At 48.1% G+C, this 23,100-nt stretch overlaps 1 protein-coding gene across 1 annotated transcript in view; it reads right to left on the bottom strand.

Moving 5' to 3' along the window:
* The window catches only part of FBRSL1 (fibrosin like 1), a 399,203-nt gene that overhangs the window by 99,632 nt on the left and 276,471 nt on the right, over window positions 1-23,100 (bottom strand). The window contains 1 exon segment of the mRNA XM_086623316.1: window positions 274-327. Within this exon segment, the coding sequence (XP_086479442.1) occupies window positions 274-327 (54 nt within the window).

The raw sequence follows: 23,100 nt of genomic DNA on the forward strand, positions 1-23,100 counted from the left end.
ACAACCTTCCCACTTCCTCCCTTAATAACAGAGGGTTTGGGGTGCTATAAACGAGAAGCCTTATCACAAATGTGTAATGAGACCCTGAGCTATTGGGTTAGCTGGCATGGAACTGTTAACAGTGAATTGGCTTGGAGACAGTGGGGGTGGGAAGAAAATAAAAGGAAGGGAGACAGAGAGAGTGAGAGAGACAGAGACAGCAACCAATTCAGCTGCAAGAAATCAAGCTAAATCAGTCCCAAGTGCCCATGTTGGAGAGACTTGATCTCATACCTTGCTTGTTATCAAGGCACTCCTGATACGAGTCAGCTCCAGTTCCGTTGCGGTCTACAGACAAAACAAAAAGTTTCATTCATATCAAACATAAATATTAGAAACTTCTCAAATGGCAGCCTTGCTGGAGCAACATGTTACGTGCAAATAGCGCTAGTTCTTTAGGAGGCCACACTGGTTCGCTGACATAAACTATGACTTGTTATGAACAAGCTGCAATAAGCTGACACCAACCCACTATGGGAAATTCATGTTTGAGCTGGGCAGTAGGTGCAGGGTGCCTTCCTCCAGCCCTGCCCATCTTGTCTCCATGCTGGTGAGGGCACAGGGGAGGGGATTACAGCTGCACCTGCTCTGAGTAAGTTCCTTGAGCACATGGAAGATAGAATACTTGGAGTTAAACCTATCATTACACTATCCACTCTAAGCCCTTTGAAACCACCGGTTTAAACCAGCAGATCCTGAATTACAGTCTGCAATAGACTCCTCTGTGGCTCGTGGTGCTGTGCTCACTTCTGGTTTTTGGCTGCTACGCTGTATTAAAGACAACTGAAAATACAAGAATATACTTTCCAAATATTCCTCTTCTATGGAATCAACGTTACTGTAGTTACCATTAGGGTTATGTGACCCAGCAGCAGGAGAGAAGTTGGTCTGTGCCATGAAAACAGGGGAGAAACTGAGACTCCTGTACGCATGTGTGCTCCACACAAGGAAGAAACCAGACAGCTCCCAAATACAGGTGTGGTCACACAAGTGGCATTTCACAGCCAGCATGGATATCACCTAACAAAATCCTTCACCTGCATTAGAGGTTCAACTAGATCTCATCAGCTGTGTGTAAAAATGGTTTAAGCTGCACGTTAGCAGACACAGGTTACAACATGGCTCAGACCTCAAAAGCAAACTGAAGAATGTTTCGGCATGGCTTCTCCTGATTTACAATCCAGTTCAACCACAAAAAAAAGTCTGGATGGTCCTTGAAAAAAAAAATCAAATACATCTGTAAACCCTGGCTAAACTAATGCTCTTTCAGCAGCTTACGTATCCTGCTAAGTACGAGGAATAACACAGCTGAGCCCGTGCAATAGGTGTTTGCACACACTAAGGGTCCTCACAAAGTGAACGTTTTGTACATCGCACACGTAAGAACGCACGTAGTGCTAAAATCAGTCCCGCTGTGTAACACCCAAACCACTCAATCAGGTTACCCATGGCACAGTACTCCTACCACACCAACTCCAGCTGCACTGGAGACAGCTCCTCTACTAGAATAGTTTTATCCATATGGTGATCACAACTAATACAAAAGCCACCACTGTGAGACTTGGAGTTAGCACCCCAGTAGGCTGAACTGGGCAGAGAAGCTATCTGCTCCAGTAATAGTATTTCAGTGCCACTATCAAGAGAACCAGCACAACAACGGGTTAATTTCTTTCTGAAGGCTGTCTTCAGAGACAGATTAGAAATATCATTCACAACAGAAGAGAGACACTCCTGAGAACACCTCCAGCTCAGGCACCACCAAACAACTCTATTTCTGCACCTCCAAAAGTTGACTGGCCCCTGAACACGACGGCTTTCTGGCACTTCTCACGTGCCATAAGCGCGTTCCCACACAAACTGCCCTTCATCTTTGGCCAGCCAACAGCTGGTGATGGCTCCTTGAACGTATGAAGAGATCCAGATCAGAGTTAAAAGGCTTCACATTCAGCAACAGTATTTAATGCACAAAGAAGCAAAAATTAAAGTTGCCGCACCGTTTGTGTTGTGTAAATCCCAGATAATAGATCTTCTCCCTAATCCTAATGAGGCCTTCCTATTAAAATCTTTATTAGCTTTCAGCTCTGCAGATTGCCCAAAGGCTCATCAGTTTCCCTATCTCTCAGTACCAAGATCCGCTTTAACTTTAACAAATAGCTCTAAGATATTTCTCAGCTTATCAGCATTGCCAAGCAGCCTGTCTTATCATTACTATTGCAGATAAAATAAATGAGCTCAGGATGATATGAATAATGGCATTTTCTGTAGGCTGGTTTCCCATTACATTTTCAACAGATTGTAGATTTAAACTTCAGCACAAAAGAAAAAAAAAATAAAAAAGAAGCAGAGGGGGAAAGGTGGTCGGGTTTTTTCCTTCACGTTTACCTTCGCTGTCTTAGAGCACAGGCTGTATTTTTAAGCTCACCTGATGCGAGCTAGTAATTAATTTTGAAAGGGAGCAGAAACACCTCAGCTCTGCTTTCTCTGAAGACCAAAAGCACAGTTACTTCTGGGATGTTTTTTCAGCTGCGTTTGTTGGAGAGAAGCAAGGACTAAATTGCACTCTGCCTAATGAAGCCATCTTCATTAGTTTGCTCCTTTCCCTAGCAGTCTAGGAATACCAGTCAGATTGGGAATTGAAATCATGAAAAGCAACAGAACTGCATTTGAATTAAAAGACCAGGCTACAAAGGTCTCCGACGTCTGCTCCGGGCTGATTAGCACGAGGCGCGTGCGGCACCGTTGCGGCACAGAGCGAATTTTACAGCGCACGTTCGCGGATAAAGGCAAAGCGTTCGCGGGAGACAAGGAAGCCGAAAGACTAACACGTCTCTCCCTTTTCGTGACAGCGAGCAGGGAGGTCATGTTCTGGCAACCATTTTCTGCCTGGTCCCTGCAGCAATCGCCACAGGGTTAAACGCTTCTCCGCTCCCCAAATTCCTAGCCCTGTCACTGTATCAAGGTTATCTATTATTGGCAGTGACAGGTGAAAATTAATCTCCTAATTATTTCTTGCTGCGTAATCTGCACTGAAGAAGTAACATAAAAGGATTACAGTACACTCTCTACGGAAGGCTTTGCTAGAGAGCCAATCATCCAGGGAGACAGAAGGATGTGGTGGAGAGATATTTATGAAGGATTTCCACCCATTTTGAAGGCAGACTATACTACAACTTTATAACCTACAGCTTTGGAGTAAGGATCTACTTGCAGGTATCTTAGTAGCCTAAACGCTTTTTATTGTTGATTATTCCATGGGAAAAAAGACCCAAGATTTTATACCCATTATGTCCCTGATTCTCCTTTGGCGTAGCAGTTATTGCAGAAACAGCATCCACGTACAGATGTTTCTTATCCCCCGCAGAAACATTATGGAAAACAACGTACCCAGCTTGCTTTAACTCAGTATTAAAAACCTTGTAGCTACCTTCCACCACAATTTAACCGTACCATTTTTTCCACAAGAACATAAGCTAGGCTGAGTACTTGCAAAATTAAAAATATTTTTAAAAAAAATCTCATTTTGTAAGCAAGCTAGAAATATCTTGGTAACAACATAAACAGCCACCTTGAAATGATGTCTTCATGTAAACTCTCAACTCTTCTCCTCCCACCCACCAGAAAGTAAGGCTTATTTTTATAGTATTAAAGAATACACATTTTATTTACATTTAACCCTTTCAATGCAGCCATATAAGGTACAAATGGATGTTCTGGGCAACCAATTTCTCTACATCTATGCCAACAGCACCGTCCTAGTTTAAGTTTACAAGAACCAATGATCACAGGGTGCCATTCTTCCTATTTAAAGTGACGTTAGCTACCTTGAGAGATGCTCTCATGCTAAACCGTGCCTCTGAGATGGTTAGCGCAGGGGTCACTACCTGTAAAACTCTGGCAGGGTAACGGGACAGGGCAGTGAGGAACATTACCACCCTGGCGTCACCATCTGCAGTCAAGTCCTTCTACCAGTCTCAGTCACCTATATTTTCGGTTTCCTTGGTGGTGACCTTTTCTACGGGGTGCAGAACCATCACTAATTCCTTTATGCGAACTCTCACTGCTTAAATCCCGCACCATTTTCCACCTTTTTGGAAAGCTGAGCCCCGCCTCAAACTTCGAAAGCAACGCACCGCTCAGCAGCGAGCGGCCACCGCTCTGGTTCGCGTTTCCGAGGATCGGGATCTCGCAACCGAGTCGACGGGAGGTGAGCCGGGACAGACAGCCGACGCTACACCGAGATGCAAAATAAACCGTCAAGAAGCCGCTAAATTCGGGCCCGTCCCACGGAACCCGGCCCCACCTCGACACCCGCGATGTGCCGCGGCAGCCACAAGGCGGCGCGCGCCGCTCCGCGCCCCGCGCACCTTCCGCCTCCCCGAACCAGCCAGAGCCGCGCGGACCTGCCTCGGTTACCGGAGCCGCCATCAGGGGTCACTGCGTCCCCTCGGCTGCTGGAATCCACGGAAAGGCGATTCCCGGAGAAAACCCGCAAAGCTGCAACGCGTTTGTAACTCCAGGGACAAAAAGCTGGGCAAGGCGTTTGAAAAATTACCAGAACCACCAGCGCTCGGATTTCAAACGAGCAACTCAAATTAGGCAAATTCCCCAGCAGTGACAGAGGTGTGAAGGTTGTTCCCCTTCTTCCCCCGCTGGTTTAACACCTCCCGCTCGGCCTTCGGGTGGCTCTGGGCTCCGGGCAGGAAAACTGCTGAAGGGCAGGTGTGTGGAAATGAATTCTTTTTCCCGTTTAAGGCAACCGCTACTAAAACCGCAAGGCTGTATTTAAGTCATTTTTAACAAGCGCTTGCAGCTCCGAGGCAATCCTTCGGGTGTCACGCGGACTCCGAAAACACGTATCCAGCTACCAAGTTTTACCGAATGTTCAACATTTATGCATTTCTATAATTTCATTTTCACCAGCATGAGGATAAGGTCATTCATGTTTACACCATTAAGGCTAGAGATTGTCTCTTCCTTAGGACCTATTTTCAATAGATGAACAGAAATAATCTAATGAAGCCTCGAACAGAACATAAGCCCTTAATGGTTTACTCTTGGTGCTAAATAATAAGGAAATTATTCACCAGCATCTCTCATTTTGTGGCCGTTTTAATCTTACGCTTACCTAATCTCTTACATAGTAGTTATGAGAACAAAAGGAATGTGCACAGAGGCAAAGCACCCACCTACTAACCTATCAGCACTACTTTTAACAAGCCTATTTTTCAGTAATATGATTTGCTTATGGAAATCTGAAAAACAAATTTTTATCCATAGGCATTTTCCCCAAATGCTCCATCACCAACCTCATTACGTGATACAGAAATTCTCCCAAGGGATATTATGTAATGGCAATCCCTCCTTCCTCTCCCTAAGGAGTATATTCCTCATTACATCTCCTAGTAATTGATCAGTCTAGGAAATAATTTCTGGTAAAACCATATGTTTCTTTACCTAGTTCAGAATTTCTATCTTTATTCAGAGGGACAAAAGACTGAAAGAAACCCTAAAATTTCAGTTTCTGATGCAGAACGCCAGTCTTTGCTCAAACATGCTATTAAGCAAGGCGCAACACATTCCTGTACCTGCCTGACTGCAGATCTTGTAAATTCATAAAGTCATTAAAATTAACCAGGTTACATTTCCTATTCCGACGATACAAATAATTTACTGGACTCAATCTTCTGTAAGGGTTTTAAAAAGACTGCTTCATATTCAAATATACCCAGACACCGCAATCCCCAGCTATTATGGGTCACTCAACCCAAGGGCGCTGGGAGCCAAGGGAACAAAAAAAAAAAAAAAAAAGAAAGAAAAGATTTAAGGCAGAAAATGACATACACATCTGTGCTTTCCAAAAGTACCACACAGCGCAGACTGGCTCACTGAAGAATGCGGCGTTTTTCGTTGCCACTTTTGTCAAAATACCACCACTAAACACCTGAACAGTTTAAAAAGCAGCAGCAGCAGCAAACACTAACACTTGCACCCCTTACTGAAAGTTCACACTTCACATCGCAACACTGTTGCACAATCAGAGCAAAATAAACATCAACTTCTGTAAACGCCTGTAGTTTACCACTGGAACCTGAAGCACACTCCAGTCCCTTTTTTAACTTCAAACTACCAGAGCTACTCGTGACACTGCTATTGGATTTAGCCAGCACAGGCCACAAGGTCCAACAGATGACTGCGTGTCCCGATGGAATAACACCGGGATCTATTTTGCTCCTTCGTTTGTTTATGAGAAGAGGCTGCCCCTCTCTGAGAAACAAGGCTTAAGGTTTCACTCAGAATAACATGCCTTCCGAATAAAATAAAAATTAAAAAAAAAAAAATCACTGTACTAGTGAAAACTCAGTATCCAACTAAATAAAATACTGCCTTCCCTGTTTTATAGCATTAATCTCATCTGGAAAAGAAAATCAGGCAGCCCAAGCTAGTACCTTTTGGCTTTGGCACAGGGCAGTTTTAGGGGACTGTTGCCAGTAAAGAAGAAAATTCTTGAAGAGAGCACTAGAAGTCTGCCACTTGTAGGAAGTTAATGCTGCGTGTATAAATCAAGCAGCTTGTCCTTGTAAGTCTGTATATATGGGGAAAATCGGATTTATACATAAACATAAACCTCTGAAGTAAATTCTGATCAGGGATGACCAGAGATTTAACTCCATAGAAAGAAGAACGAGAAGACTCTATCTTCCTGTAATACCTTAGCAGCCTTTTCCAGTTGAGTGAGGCTTTCTTTCAAGAATTGGTAACGAAGTAAATAATTCCAGTTTCTACGGCACAGAGGAGACAGGGTAAGGACGATCTCCACGACCCAAAGCAATCATTTGGAACAGTAACTTACATAACAAGAAATTATCTTTGTTACAAAATTAGGTTAAAAGGACCTCAGATACTGTAATGTTACAAAAAAATCAGGACATGCCTTGAGAAGATTAGCTCGCAAGCAGCCTCCTGAGATAAATGCGCAACTTCAAGAAGATTTTACAAGCGTAAAAACCAGTTTAAATTCCAGAGAGATGTACAAGCCTTTGCCATTTAAAAAGGTCCTTCTTCCCTTCCCTCTGCCCCTGCCTTATTCCTCAGCTCTTTTTCCAAACCATCTTTAGTTAACCAGTGACCTGGAAATCTTACTCATTCCCCCCCCGCTTTCAAATTTGTCACTTTTAAACACACAAGGTTTAATTTCTTAATTGGATTAGATTTTTTTCTTTCAAGCTAAGCAGAGGGGACACAGCAGCAGACGCGGGGACAAGAACAACGCCCGGGCAGCCGGCCCGCACCCCGCGTTTGAACGTGGCCAGCACAATGTGCCAGGCTCGGGGAGGCGGCCGGGTCATTTCTCAGGCTAAAAGACACACGGGAAAAAAAAAAAAAAGAAAAATCCACGAAGACCATTTTAAAACTTGTTGTTCTTTATGAGTAGAGGGGCTCTGGCCTGCACCGAAAGCGTTAACCGCCGGCTACAGATATTTTAAGTTTGTTACCGTTTTTAATAGCCAGCGATCCCAGGCAAACACCGTCCTCATCCGGCAGCCTGCTCCAACACCCAGCCTGCCAAGAAAACACCCCGAAAGAGCCAATTCGCGATATTCCGCTGCAGGGCACCACTGACGCCCCTACAAAGCCGGTCTGCGGACGGCTGCCGGGTCGCGCCACCACGGTCACCCGCGGGTGGGGGCCGCCCGGGCTCATCCGCGCAGCCCCCCGGCTCGGCTGCTGCGAGGGGGGTGTCGCCCCGGCCCCGCTCTCCGCTGCCCGATGAAGGCAGCGATTCAATTCCCTCCCTCCTTCTCGAAGTGGGGGCGAGGGGGTGGGAAGAGGGATGCGGTCGCACTGGAGGAATGTGCGAAATGGGGTGAAAAAAAAGCAGCTTGGGAGCACATCGCCTCTCGGCAGCTCCTCGCTGCCACCTCTCCTTTTTCTTTTAATTTTATTTAAACACACCCAGTCTCCCCCCTAACAAACCCTTCTCCACAATTGTGTACGGAAAGCTCCTCGGTTCGCCTGCAGGGATGGGTAACCACTGGTTTCTGCCCTTCCGGGCTTCGCCCCCCCTGCATCCCAACACCCACCCGGAGCACGGGACGCGAACCACCCTCCAAAAAGAAAACGGGGCTGGGAAGGGGGGGCCGGCGGCGAGCAAACGGCGCGGCCGGAAAAATCAAACCACTTCGTCGACTACACCGAAGGAGACACAGAAAAAAAAGAAAAAAAAGAAAGAGAAAAAACACACAAAAAAACCGCACGCACACAACCATCGCACCGGGCGGAAAACACGGCGATTTCCTTCTCCCGTCTGACCGCAAACCCGCCGAACTCCCCCCACGGCTCTCGCAGCCCGGTTGAAAAACACTTCACCCGCCGAGAAACGGGGGTCGGGGAGCCGGCGAAGAGACGCCCCCGCGGAAGGTGGGGGGTCCCCGGCCCGGAGGGCGCCCACCCGCCCCGCCGCTACTTACCGCGCGGCGCGCAGACCATGGCGAGCCCCGCCGGCGGGCCGGGCCCCCGCGGGATAATCCACAAGGCGAGGCCGGGCGGCCCCCGCGGGCGCGGCGCGGAGCCGCTCGGGGCCCCCACGCAGCGGCACGGCGCGGCGACCGGCCGGGAGGTGCCCCGGGGGTCCCGCCGGCCCCCGCCGCGGCTCCTCCGCCTCCTCCCGCCGCAGTCCTCCGCCGCTCGCTCCTTCTCCTTTGCTTTTCCGGGGGATGCAGGCAGGTAGAGCGCCTCTTTTCTTTTTTTCTCCCTTTTTTCCCCTTGTTTTTTTTTTTTGGTGTTTGGTTTTTTTTTTCCTCCCTCTTGGCCGAACCCGGGGCTCAAAGTTTGCGGCCCCTCCGCCTCGCCCCGGCGGGCTGCGTCCCCGCCGCCCGGTCAGCTCCGGAGCCGCCGCGCAGACGGCGCTACGGGTCCATCACCCGCGGGGCCGCGGCGGGGCGGAAAGCACGCGAGGGGGCGAAAAGCCCACAGACGCACACCAAAAAAAGGTTAAAAAAAAAAAAAAGACAACCAAGCAGCAAAAAAAGCGACCCAGGCGGCTCCGGCCGGCATCCGACGAGGGAGAGAAGGGGGAAAGATCAGCCCCGCAGGCAGCCCCAGCCCGGCCCCATCTAGGGGCTTCCCCCGGCGGCGGATTTCTTTCTTTCTTTCTTTTTGTGATTCACGCCTCGGTAGCCATTATTCCCAAACATGGACGAGGAGGAACCGCGCCGAAGCCCGCTGCGCTCCGCTCCGCGGCGGCGGTGCCGCTCCTCGGGCGCTCCGCGGCGCGACTGCTCCGCGCGACCGCGGCGAGCGCCTCCCGCCCCGCGCGCCCGCCCGCCGCCAGGCGAGACCAATCCAGCCACGAGACGCGGATCCCCGCGGCCCCGCGCGGCTCGCGCGCGCGCCCGCCGGTCCCGCCCCGCCCCGCCGTGGGGCGCGCGCGGGAGGCGCCGCCGGGGCAGCGGGCGCGGAGCGCGCGCCCCCGGTGCGCGCGTGCAGGCGGCCCCGGAGCTGGGGCCGGGGCGCGGGGTGGGTGAGGGGTGTGCGCGGTCTGTTGGGGTGCGGGTGTGCCTGAGCGCACGGTCCGTGCGTGCACGGCCCGTGTCTCCGGGCGCCGTCCGGGTGCGCGCAGCGTGCAGGTGTGCACGGGCTGTGCATGCACGGCCCGTGTCCTCGGGCACCATCCGGGTGCGCGCAGTGTGCAGGTGTGCACGGGCTGTGCATGCACAGCCCACAGCCACGTGCGCGGGGTGTGTGTGTCCATGGTGCGCACGGGTGTGCATGAACCCTGCGTGCCATCAGTGTGTGCGTGCACGCTGTGTGTGCGCAGCCTGCGTGTGTGAGCACGGCCTGTAGGCGCACAGCGTGTGCACGCGCACACCGTGGGTGTCTGCGCGCGCGGGCTGCAGCTTTGTGCAGCCTGTGCGTGAGCTGGGTCTGCGCGAGCGGTCAGTGTGCGCGTGGTCTGTGTGTGCGCAGCATCCTCATGCATGCAGAGTCTGTACCCACGTGTGTGGCCTAGGTGCGCGCACGCGGCACATGCAGTTTGCACGTGTGTGTGTACGTGGCCCGGGTGTGTGCATGCACACAGCCGGTATCTGGGCGTTCACAGCGGTGGTGTGTGAATGGGGTGTTTGTGGTCTCAGTGTGCACAGTCCTTCTGCACTGTGTGTCTGTGTGCGCACGTGCACAGGGCTGGAGAGTGCATGGGGCGTGTGTTAACGCTTTCTGCATGCACAGGTGTGTGCGCACGCATGGTGTGCATGTGTGCGTGTGTGTGCATGCTTCCTTCCCCACCCCGTTCTTTTGATGGGCTGAGGTTGGACTCCTTTCCCTCTGTTTTCCATGTTAGTTGCAGCCTTCTGTGTCCCTGAGATGCATTCAGACCCCCCAGGGGATTTGGATCAGGGCAGAGGGAGAAGAGCAAAGGAAATGTTTAATCGTGATTAACCTTCACGTTGCAAACCAGTTGTTAGCAGGTATATTTAAAATATAATTACTATTGCAGTGATTCACAGGTGCTTTAATAAATGGTTAATCAATGGCCACAGGGGCCGACGATCCACGCTGCCTGACACGCCTGGTTAGCGCCCGCCACAGCAAACGTGATTCATGGGGACGGGGTGAGCCCCTGCCCTCCCTCTCCCCTCGCCGGAGCGGGGTCTGCACGCCCACGCGGGGCCCCCTCCCCAGCCCGCGGCCCTCCGGGCGCTCGCCACGCACCCGCAACACCCCTTCAGCACCGCCTGCCCTCGCGCGGCTGCTCGGCGGCGTTCGGGGCGCCGCACGCGGCCCCAGCACGGCCACTGCCTCCCCGGTAGGGGACCGGAACCGCCTGAGCGCGGTTTTCAGCTGGCCTTGAGAAATGATCTGAAAATCTTCAGGGAGAAAGGCAGTAAACATCTGTATACTATTAAATCCATTAGATGTGTTCATTATTTTATATTGATTGGTGTATCACTACACAAAGTTAATATATTATGATTATTAGTATATTGTTAAATCATTAAATACGACAGCAGATGCAATAAATAATTTCCAGGGGATCTCTGCTGACATTTAGAAATTGATGGGTATGTTTTTCCTTTTGCATCCTGGCTGACTGCAGGACTGCAGCGACGCTCTGGCTGCTCTGACTGATCTTCCCCTGCAAGCAAAGGAGCTGAAAGAGCCTGCTCCGCCATGCCCACGTTTGCATTTCCAAAGATGAAGCTGAATTAATACAAGCCCCAAAGAAACCTGTTGGACGAGGATATTCGAACCACTTGCACGAAACGGGGAGCCACAAGAAGGACTTACACCGGAGGCTGTATCTTGGTGTTGCTCAGGGAGAAGAACAGCGTTGCGAGAGGGTGTTCTTCTCCCTGAGCAACACCAAAAGGATTTTCGCGTGAAGACGCAAGGACGGAGCTGCCCTTCCGCCCGCACCCTGCAGGTACCCTTCCCAGCAAGCTCTCCTGACTCTGGAGCTCAGGAGCAAAAGCATCTCCAAAACCCCAGACTCCAGGTCACCGGGGTTCGTGGATTTATGGCACAACTCCTCATGAAACAACAGATGTTGGAAAGCACCCACATCTGTATCTTTACAGCAGGGGAGCTGGATGCCAATCAGGGTTAATTCGGGATAAATTTACAAGAGCGCACAGCACGACCCAAGGTGCCTCTTTATTGGCCTACTACTGGCCTGCTAAATACATTGGCCGACTACTACGCGCTAGAGCCACATGAGCTTCTACGTTCAAAATGAATTTTACAGGAAGACACAGGGATAGAAAAAGGAGGAGAGCCTGTGTCACAAATGACATCCAGATGTGAAAACACTGTAAATACAAACATCAAAAGGCTCACCCCTCCACATTTTGCAAAGACAACACTGGAGAAAGGACTTGCTGCATTTAAACAAATATTCTCGGCAAGGAAGCCAAGGAGCCTGCTGTCCCCGGTGCACAGCCAACTCCCCTGCATCCCGGTGGGAATGAGCCATCCGTCAAGGCAAACACGCAGCAAATATTATGCCATCTTCTAGACGGTGCAACCTTGGATCGGGGGCAATGAAATGGGATGGAAGGGGAGGTGTTTTCCTAAGAAGATCAGAAGTTTAAATCTAATAACTCAAACCTGAAAACTGCACTCCAGAAAGCACATGATTATTTAGATAAAGTCTCCAGAGCTGTGACATACTTCGTACTAGAACCGCTATTGTTCAGGGGTGGCTCTTACGCCGTGCCAGTTGCACGAAATAACTAAGTAAATGGCGCCTTTTAAAGCCTTGGTATTTGCCGCAGTGAAGATATGGCTGGAGTGACATCCTAGAAAATCTGGGATATCTGGCAAACGACTCAGTAACTTTGTTTTAAGAAGATGTTGCAAATGAAAGGCCGTTCCCCCGGAAGGGCTCTGAAGAGCTTAAAATCTCCACTCGCAGGGACCTACAGAGGAGGGTAAACCAGCAGCGAGTCACTGTGAGCAAAGGACAAATGTTCCTGGAGCCAAGGACTGATCCCATCTGCCACCTGTCACACTGTCCCTTTCCCTTCTCACCTACTTCCGACTGCAGCCGGACACAACGGGGGACAAAGCTGGCTTGAAGTGGGACAGAAGAAACCTGAAGTAGTATCAATGGCAGCAGAAACCACTTAACACCCTTCCAGAAAGGCGGGGATTGATGGGTAAGTGCTGCACGCAAGGTGCAATTTCAGATGTTTATTTAGCATTCTTGGGTCAGTCCTCGAATGTGCAAACCAAGACGACAACATTGGGTGTTACTTGCTTGAACTCTCCTCTCGGAGCAGCGTGGCCAGGCGTTGGGCAATGTCAAAGCGAAGCTTAGGTGGGGTGTATTCTTGTTTTCTTATCTTTTCAAGATGCTATCTGACCACCGACACCTTACACACAGTGTGAGCAGACCACACGAGGGACTCCATACCGAGCTTGAGCTGAGCTCTTGAAGATGCTGGGATGCCAGGGTGTGGGGCAGCGTGAGTGCTCGCAGAGAGATGAGATGAGATGGGCTGTAGCTATTGTTTTCACTCAGATCTGACTCAAGGCTGCTGGATCACAGCCAGCCGTTCTAACAGTGATATCTGTCCCAAGTGGAGAGCCCTCCCTCGAGACAGGACTCCATCAGACTAGACTGGTGCTTGAAGAGAGCATGGAGAACTCCTCACACCCGGAGCCCACACCATGCTGCTTATTTTGGAGCTAAAAGCTTCAAGCAGTTTGAGACTGGCAGCGCTGACAATAGAAGGAGAAAGCACTTAACCATAGCATTGCATAAAGATGTCATGAGGAAATCAGGATTTTACAGTAGAGAGAGTAGAAAAACACTCAGGAAGAGCTTGGATAAACTCAGGGCTAGATTCAATAAGAGACGCCAGCCGCCTCCTGCACTGCGTGCCCCCACTGGGCTGCTGCTGGGAGGCAGCCGGAGAGAAGTTTTATTGCATCTTTTATTGAATCTGTCTCTAGGCTGGTAGCTGCACGAGGTACCCTCACCAGGGCCTAAAAATAGAAGTGAAGTGACACAGGAATTTGCAGTGAAACTGTTAAAACATGCTCTGATTTGCTTTAAAAGAACGCGTGCGCTGGGAGAGGGAGCGCGGCGGGGGACAGCGCGGCAGGGGACAGCGCGGCGTGCCAGGCTGCCTGCCCAGCACCCGAAGCTGCCGGTGCTGCTGCCGGGAGCCCCGGCGAGGCCCGGCTGCAGACAGCGCGGGGGCTCGGTTGCAGCTCTCCATCCCTGCGCTTGCCGGTGACACGCCGCTCCGCTCCGAGGCCTGACAACAGACGCGCTGCAGAACTATTCAGCCATTGGAGTATCACGTTACATGCAAAACCTAAAGCTGCTCAAGAGCTTGATTTTGACATACAATTTTCACTTGCTGAAGAGAAAAGGGAGGGGAAGCCTGAAACTGTCTAAACAAAAGAATGTTTTTTTCCACTGCACTTTCAAATGTTCATAAACCGAACAGAATACAGTTAGAGACGGCCCTTCGCCTCCAGGCATCCAAGGCTATGGCTCCAATTAAAGAGAACAAGGATACAGGAGGTGGTCCCTCCAGTCTGATTGCTCTCGCCTGGGGCAGCTAAGCCTCATGAATAAACACTGTTGACTCTAACTCTCAACAAAACAATTACACATTTGTTTTTAGAATACATTTTCTTAGCCTTTCCACTTGCAATTTTTGCTACTATAAACTAGCCAGGACAAGAATAAATACCTTTGTGATTCTCTAAACATCCTTGTAATTGCAATATTTCACTCATGAATGCGTATTTCAACAGAAGAAAAGATCCCAAGCAATATGAAGAAATGTTTCTTTGAAGTAACCTTTCAGAATTAGATGCAAAATATTTACAGCTTATTATTATTACAAGAACTCCTGTACACACTGTCAGCTACAGGGGTGAAACCCTTATGCACAAATCCAATCACCTTTGAAGAACGCAGACGCAAGGAGACAGGTGAGACTTGTCCTAAATGACTCCTGCCACATTTGGTCACCAGCACGGTGCAGCCCCCAGGGCCTCCCATCTCCCCATGGACCTAGCAAACCCCACTGCAACCAGTCTGCAAATGGTTTCCCAAAGAGATGAGGAGGTGCTTCTACATGTCAAAAGTGCCTGCTCAGCTATCTCCTGGATGCAAATGAGAGGAGTGGCAGGATTCTTATTGTTGGGGAAAGTCTAAACAGAATAGGTAGTGGATGAATCCAAGTGAAAGTGGGTGTGTAACTTCCTCCCACCCCAAGCACCCCACTGTTGCAGCAGCCAGGACAAAACCTGGAGCTTCTATGAAGAGAGCAGAAGATAGCCCCAGATGGCCCTTACAGGCTGAAGTTTCTGGTAAAGATGGGTGCAGAAGTAAAGCAGAACTCTGGTTTCCTTCTGAAGACAGCGGTGGAAGGAGAAGAATGATTTACTCAACTTTCTAAGGATTTTTCACAGAAAACCAACCTATTGCTGCAAAGCTCAACAGAAAACCACCAACCACCATTTCAAAACACCAAGCCTTAAACTACAGTTTCTCTGCTCAGCACAAAAGATTTTGGCCAGTAAATACACTTTTTTTCTTAGAAATCCTTCCTAACCGGATTATTATCCTCCTTCTCACTGTTAGTGTAAAGCAGAGAAAATACGGAATGGGAAAGTAATGGAGAGCCTGCTACCCTGGACAGGCAACACCCGGGCTGTGGCTTTGGGAGCGACTAACGATACTCATTGCACGTTCAAAGCCAGAAGACAAGCGATGCTGCCGGCTCCTATATGTTATTTATATATTGTGTTAAGCAACAATGTGCAAATGAGCGCGAGTACAAAATATCAGGCGCGGCAAGATGTTACAGCGCAGTACTACACAGCACAACAAAGAGAAGTGACTCTCCGTATGGGGCCCTGCATCCCAGGAGTGTTTATACTTGATTGTATAATTGGGACCACAGCCAGCTCATCCTAAAATATACAGCACGAGTATGGTTAGGCATCGCATCTGTAACATATACAACTTTAGATGTCAAAGCATCTTTGTTTGAAGTCAACAGCAATAAAAACTGCGTTTGTACGAGAGCTTAGCATGTGGGAATACATATTGCTAAACCAGGATGTTAACACATGGCCCTCCTCAGTTTGCTGCTGCCAAAAGTATGCCTTTCAAAATCGGGATGAGCATGCCAATAATCTGTAGGATATTTTAAAACTTGGAGAAATCTACAGCAATCATCCAGAATTGGAGAAAACTCTTTTTAGGCAAATTTACCTTTGGTAGAAACTGGCATAACTCCTTCTACTTTGAAAGATTTGGGTCCTTTGCATACACGGACATGTGTAAAAAAACCAAATCCACATAAGGATTTCTCTGTCCTTTTTCGTTTTGCAGAACCTTTGCTTAGTCACTTAGTGACCAATTACTCACTTACATAAATGAAACTTTCAAATGTATACAAATTTTCAAGTGTACACAAACCTCTCTTTTTAAGGTCGCTATCTTGATATTATTTCATTAAGGCACACAGAAATTATATCAGAACTGTGTTAAGCTTATGGGATTTCTGTGAATTCCCTTTCCAGATATTAAACTTTAAACAAATATTATGTTTGGATTCCAAAAGCTTGAATGGGCTGATGATTTTCAAAGTGCTACTTTGGCATCATTGTACAGCTCCATTCTTTTATGTATGTTTTGTTAAAACACAAAGAAGCTCTATTTATGAAAACCCAGAGTTAAATCTATAGTTTGTGAAGCCATAATTTGTGGTTGCAGTTGTGGTTAATTTAACAAAGAAAGCCTTTTGGTTCACAGTGCACCATGCTTACTATTTTTCATAAACTATCAGAGCAAAAAAAAAAAACCCTTCAACATGTCAGATATATGATGATCCAGCAATGTTGCAATTTTCCAACTCTTATTTTGTGGTATACCATATTATATGCACAGGAATGCTACATCATTTATTCTGGAGCACAGCCCTGTAATTATTGCTGGCAAACTACTAATTACATACCGCCATCAAATCTAACAATTTTCCCAATAAAAAAAAATAACTACTTTTGTGTGGAATATAGCAAATACAGCCGTAAGTGCATGCATGTTTTTATTTTAACACGCATGCCACACGGTATTGATCCTCCACTCACACATACTCCACCTAAAACGTCTGTACTGACAAAGGGATTCTGTAAGCTTTGTGTTATGGTACAATGCCACGGGGCATGCGAGGTCTTAACCGTGAACGCTGGTTCTGAACTGGTGTCTCCCCTCGTCAGAGAGGCAAACCTCTCAGCTCACGTGTTTTTTCACTTAGTCTAATTAAGATTCAGGCCCTGCAACAAAATGGGGGTTTAGATCTCGAGTTCCCCCAACTCCAGGATTTTTGTGTTTGGAGTTTTGTCTTTGGTTCATCTTTAGAAGCTACAACATGGATCTACTTCTGTGTTCCCTGCCGAGAGCAATGGTTAGCACTGCGGAGAAAGCCTGTCAGCTGGTCAGAAACCTGCTTCTCTGCATCCCAAGGAATTCTAAGAGCCGTGGCAAATTTGAGTTGCAGAACCACACAGTTTTGAGTCTCTTCCAGGAAAAAAGGAGAGATTGTGGGGAAGAGGGAACACGCAACAATACTTACCCTAAGATAATGCCCTACATGCACTGACATTTCCAGAAATTGGCCACAAACCTGACAGCTTGGAGCAGTCCTCCCACCATTCCCTTGCAGTGCACAAGGAGCGCGGGCAGAAAAGCAGCAGATGCCTATTGAAGTCTGTGAATGCTTCTACTCGAGGCTGCCCGAGGCTGACACGCCCGGGTGATTTAATGCACCCCTGTCCCATGCCCAGACTGCCCATGGGCTGGCCGGGCACCACGGGAGGAACGGAGCTGCAGTCTCCCAGGGAAAACGCGGGATGAAGCGGGAGCCGCGGCGCTGCAGGGAGCCAATTACAGATTTGAGGCTCCTGGCTGCTCGCTCGCAGCATCTGCCCGAGCGGCTGCGGGGCTCCTGTGCTCGCAGCCGGCGGCAAGATCACCTGCTGGGCGGTGGACCCCGGCGGCGGAGCTCAGCAGCGTGACGGGGCGCAGGGCAGGTGCATCTGGCGGCTGCAGGAGCCGCCTTCCCCCAGCAGCACGTACAGCTCTGGAGGGCATCCCTCATGCTCCGGGCTGCCCCGGTAGCCAAGGGCAGCAGGGAGAAGACCAAACCAGCATCAGCTCCTATTGCATCCTTTTTCTTTATTCACAGAACCCCCTCCTGGCTTAGGGGGCGATTTTGACAGGCAGAAGAAAGCGATCGGCGGTGCTGATTCCTCCCCACACGACTTCCCGTGGACTCCACCCTCCCGAGCGGTGTGTTTGTGACTTGGCAATCAAAACATCTGCGAGACTCGCTCCCTTTTAAAAACATGACAAACAGCGTAGGTATACGAGACAATTTTCTTAATCTTTCTCCATTTTCTCCTATTTCAAAACTGCAGTTAAAATTGACTGCAGAGCAAAACCCTTTCCTGCTTGTTTGAAGGTATGGAGCAATGTAAGGAGCTTGTTGCACATTTTGATAATAACGTGTGAAACGAAGCAGCCAGGGGCATTTGTGAAGGGTGTTCAGAAAAATCCCACTGGACTACAGCAACCTCAACACCTCCGTGGCAGCACAGGGCACACGCTGCCAGCACAAAGCTGTACATAGCTGCAAAATCTGGCGCAGTTCTGGTAAAGCACGGACTATTTGCTGAAGTTTTTGGCATTTACTCGTGTCCTTAGCAGCTTTAGCAAGAATAAAGCATGCTTTGCATGCCAAGCAAGTTGGCTGATCTTAGTCACGGCCTTGGTCAAACACAAGGAGTTGCTTGACAAAAAAGGACTGCAACTAAAAACATTAAAAAATGTTAACAGAACTTGCAGCTTGCAAGTTTAGCATTGCATCTGAAGCCTGATCGTCTTTGAGAACTATCCTCAACATTCATCTCAGCAGGAGTTTTCAGGCACCAGCACTCCTTTTTCTCTTTATATCTCTGTTCTTATTTATTTTGCAACTACAGAAATGGTCTCTTTTTTAAAAAAAAAAAAAAAAGTGACAGGTATAAGACTTAGCTCATATGGATAACTCTGGAAAAAAGAGATTTTCTTCCCTGAGTCTACTTTCAGGTTTGCTGCTATCAGTCGAGGATTAGTCAGCTAACAGGCATCTCTGTTCACACACATTTTCTCCCCACAGCTAAGACAGCTTAACTACTTTATACATCAGAATATGCAATGGTTAACTAGATACTTTTTTAAAAAGAAAAGCATCTCCTACTTATTCATTCTGCTTTTAGTACTGAATTGGAATCCACAGACAAAGAAAGAAGCACCCAAAACCCTTGTGCCTCTAATATATGCTCACATGAAAAGCTTGAATTATGGTTAGATAAATAAATGAAAAGAAGAAGTCACTTGGCCAGTCTTGCAAGCGCACAGAATCCATTCAAAATCTTGCATATGTTTTCTTCTTCAACATACACACATTACAAGGATTAAAGAGAAAGGGAAACTTGCAGCTTCAGACACACTTTTTGTCTCAATACCAACTGCAGCACTATCTTCTCTGGAAGGATTATCAAGGCTACACCCCCATGCAGCTGTCAGTCCCTGCGGGCTGTAATTCAGCTATCCTGCTCTCACTCTATCCATCACATTTACACAAATCCCCAAGGTGGACTGCCTTCTAAATGTCTTTACCTTGTGCATTATCCTGGGGCTTAACAATCCAATATTGGTGCAGCCAAGGATAATTACTCTCCATTGATGATAAAACACCCTGAATCCTGTCAGGCATGGCAATTTGCATCTTACAGTGCTGAGGATCAATAGATACAACAAAGGAGTGAAACCTGATTAGATACTGCTGCCTCTCAATGGAAAGGGAAGAGCTGATTGTTTTGCAGGGTTGAAGTCCTGGCTAAAAGGGAAACGGAGGTTTCCCGTTACAACACAGTCCCCAGACCTGCTGTTCGCCTCGAAACTGCTGCAGGGAGTTTGAGACTGGAGGAGAAAGTAGGTGAACAACCAACCAGGTCTTACAGACTCCTGGTAAAGAAGGGGTGTTACTGACTTGTGCCAGCATGGCTCATGCTGTTTCACTGTAACCCAAGAGAATACAGCAAACGTGAATTGTCTGGAGCTCTGTGAGGTTCTACTTTTTCTCTGGTTTTATAGATTTACAGTATAAAGAGGTCAAGTAACTAGTTCACAATCACACACTGCTCCAATAACGTGCCTGGAAGTCAGCTAGTGGCTCTCCGAATCGATCTGTTTCTGAAGTATCCTCTATAAGCGTGGGCCCAGCGAAGAGCTCCTGCCCTGCCGAGGCAGCAGAAATGTCATATATATTTAAAATAAGGGATAGCAGGATTTTTCAACCACAACTATCCAGGTAAGCAGACATATGAAGGTGGAGGTGGAATAAAGAATTATCCCAACCCATTCAACAGTCTTCTAACACTAATCTAACACTGCATCTGATCGAAGATAAGAAGAGCAGTGGGTGAACTTCAGTTCCCACATTTAATCTAGAGAGACATCACAGGCTTCCGCCTCTTCAAGTCTTTATTTAGAGGCCGGTAACTCATTGACAGAAAACCATGGTTTGGCTGACAGCACTGCTGGGCTTCAGGCAGGGAACGCATTCCCGTTTGGACGTGATTCTCTACCGCTGACACTCCCTGGGCTCAGCTGTGCCCATCTCCCACAGTACGCCCAGATTAGTGATACCAAAGCTCAGCCCTGGGCTGCAGACCAAGAGCTCCCAGAATGGATGTAGCTAACTGTGCTAAATCTGGATTTTTATGTGGTATCTGGTGGCAGAGCTACATTAAGCAGGGATTGCATGTCTCCATGCTCTTGTCAGACTGAAAGAAATGCAGACTTTTCTTCCAGGGAAACTAGTTAGTGAGGGAAAAGCTGAATTTGGGGGATTCCCAACCATGCGAAAGACAATGTTTTAAAAAAGTTCAAAACACGAATGATGCAGAAAACAAAACAACATCAATAAAAGAGCTGGGCACGTCTTTTCAGAATGTGTGCTGTGAGCCTGATGAAGGGCTCAAAGCAAGAGGAAAAGCAGAGAAAAAAGAGAAAAACTCTTCAGAAACCAGCTGGGAATAGTTTGTTCTTATCAAAACACGTTGCTGACACGGATCTGTCACGGAGCCAACATCTGCTCCCAACTCGCAGAGTCAGTCCGAGGCATGCTGAGTGTCTACTGCACACTCAGACACAGGAACACCAAGAGTTGACTTGGCACGTTGGACATAAATGAGTAGAGCTTCTGAAAGCACCAGTGAGCTCAAAGGGAAGGAAACTTGCTCCTTTGATGGAAATACTTTTTATTTTGACCTACAGGCAAATCTGCAGATTTTCTCTGCAGAAAGCAGCCTCTTCCAAGGTGGGAAGTGGAAAAAAAAGCCTGATTCTGCACCTCTGACACATGTGGTAGTGACTACCAAAGCCAACAAGATGTTGCAAATGCCAAGTCTGAAAAACTGACTGAGGCTCATTAACATTACGGCACAGGACTATCACTATTTTATGGTTATCAGGACCTGTCTCTTTCATCTTGATGGCTGCTTAGTGTCGGTTGATTCAGCTGCCTCATATTAACTCCTAAGAGTATATTTAATATTGGTGAGAAGTACCAATTTCACACCTAAATCCTTTGTCTCCTTCACTTGTGCAGTGGAGTAGAAGCTTTCTGAGCCTGGCCTCCTACTAACCTGAAATCCATCCTAGACTGGTTGCCCTAAAGACTTTCACTCCGCTCGCCTGCTTCAATCCACACCATTTTTTGGGTACGGGAGAGGATTTGCAAAGAGTCTCAGATATCACCACTATAGAACAGATGACAACTATCCCACCCAGGGCAAGACACCAAACAACACCCATTGGATTCTCACATGAGCATCCAGCTCCTGGCAGCGCCCGTGCCTCTGCAGCAGCACTCTGAATCTATACTGTGTTGTGGGAACCCATCACTCACCATGAAGAAAGGGACGTTATTATGGCTTTCCATCTGTCAGTACAAAGTGAAATGTAACTTTGTATTGGGCTCTCCACTCTGCACTCAGGCATGGAAGATTTAGAGCTTGCTGCTCCGTATTTGAAGTGGGAAATTGGAGTGGAGCTGCTGAGTCATGAGAACGGGGGCCAGTATCTCCAGCCGTTTCTCCCTGGGGAAAACCACTAATCCCCTCTGATGCACCTGGGTGCGATTGATTCCTCAGGGTTCCCACACGCTCGCACAATCTCAGACTGTCAGAGGTGCATTGATTTGTTCGGCGGTGCAGAACAGAATGGATATAATGGAGGTGATTTTTAAGGTGATGATTGCTATCGGTGGGTGAAGATAAAACTGTATTAAATAAGCAGCCATTAGAACTTAAAACTGAGCAGCTCAGCCACCCGCTCCTGCCCTCTGAAAGGAGGATGATAACACTGTCACATGCATCTAACACAGGTGAGCAGGAGCGTAATGAATTCACAGGGTGTAATAAACCTGGTGGAAACTGGCTGAAAATAGACTTGTGGTAATAATGCATCCTCTTGCAACACAGTGCACTCAAGGACATTGTCCTCGTCAAAATGACATTATGTATGGTGGAAGAAAACAGAAGGAGAGCAAACGTAGGGACCTCAGAAACAGCCACGACCAAGTCCTGGACGAGAGCATCCTATTAAAGACAATGATGCTGAACCCTTGAAAACAAATGTAAATTAGCAAAATTGCTAGTCAGGGTTTGCCAGGAAAGCTTCTGGTCATCGTTAACCGCTCTGCACAATTGGAAGGGAGAGGAAAAGGGTCAGGATAAAGACCTATTTCCCTATCATTTCATCACATCACTCCTCATATAAGCACCCTGCTGACCAGCCTTCTCCCAGAACTTCTCAGCGATTAGCACCATGCTGTTTCTTACTGTGAATTTGAACAAGAGTAGCACAAAGCTATCAGCAGGGACTTCAGTGATCAGAAACTGCTCAGCCAATTTTCACTATCATTTTTTCTATGTCAAACAAATGCCTATTGTCACCAGGCCTGCTCCTGTGGCATGTTGAGAGCTTCTGCAAATTGCAGAGACCCCTGTCTCTGATTTTAAATCCCTACAATGTCAGCTCTCACCTTATAGACTAACAGATGAGCAAAGGACAGGGAGTCAGGAGCTGCTGGTGGTAATTCTGGCTATTGATGTGCAGCATAAGTATCCTGGGTACCCTGTCCCTGCCCTGCCTGCAGAACAGGGATGGAAAATAACAGTATCTCCCCGGCCGTGAGGCAAAGGGAACCTCATTTTTTTTTAAGATGTAAAGTGCTAATTGCTAGTATTCAAACTGAAGGTCTCAGTACTGGAAGTAGAAACAGCAAAACTATGCAAGCTACTGCTGCAGCCACCGAATAGAACAGGCCTGCGACAGAGACTTCACCGTTAAAAAAAACGGGAGGTGGGATTTTACTCAGCTATTTCATAGAAAGGTTTCAGTTCACCTGCAAAACAAAAACTTTGCCATTACCAAACAGAAACCTGCTCTGCCTGCAGCCCTGTTTGACCCTGCAGTGA

This window comes from Tauraco erythrolophus, chromosome 19 (assembly GCF_009769465.1).
Source record: "Tauraco erythrolophus isolate bTauEry1 chromosome 19, bTauEry1.pri, whole genome shotgun sequence".
In the NCBI taxonomy this organism is placed as follows: Eukaryota; Metazoa; Chordata; class Aves; order Musophagiformes; family Musophagidae; genus Tauraco; species Tauraco erythrolophus.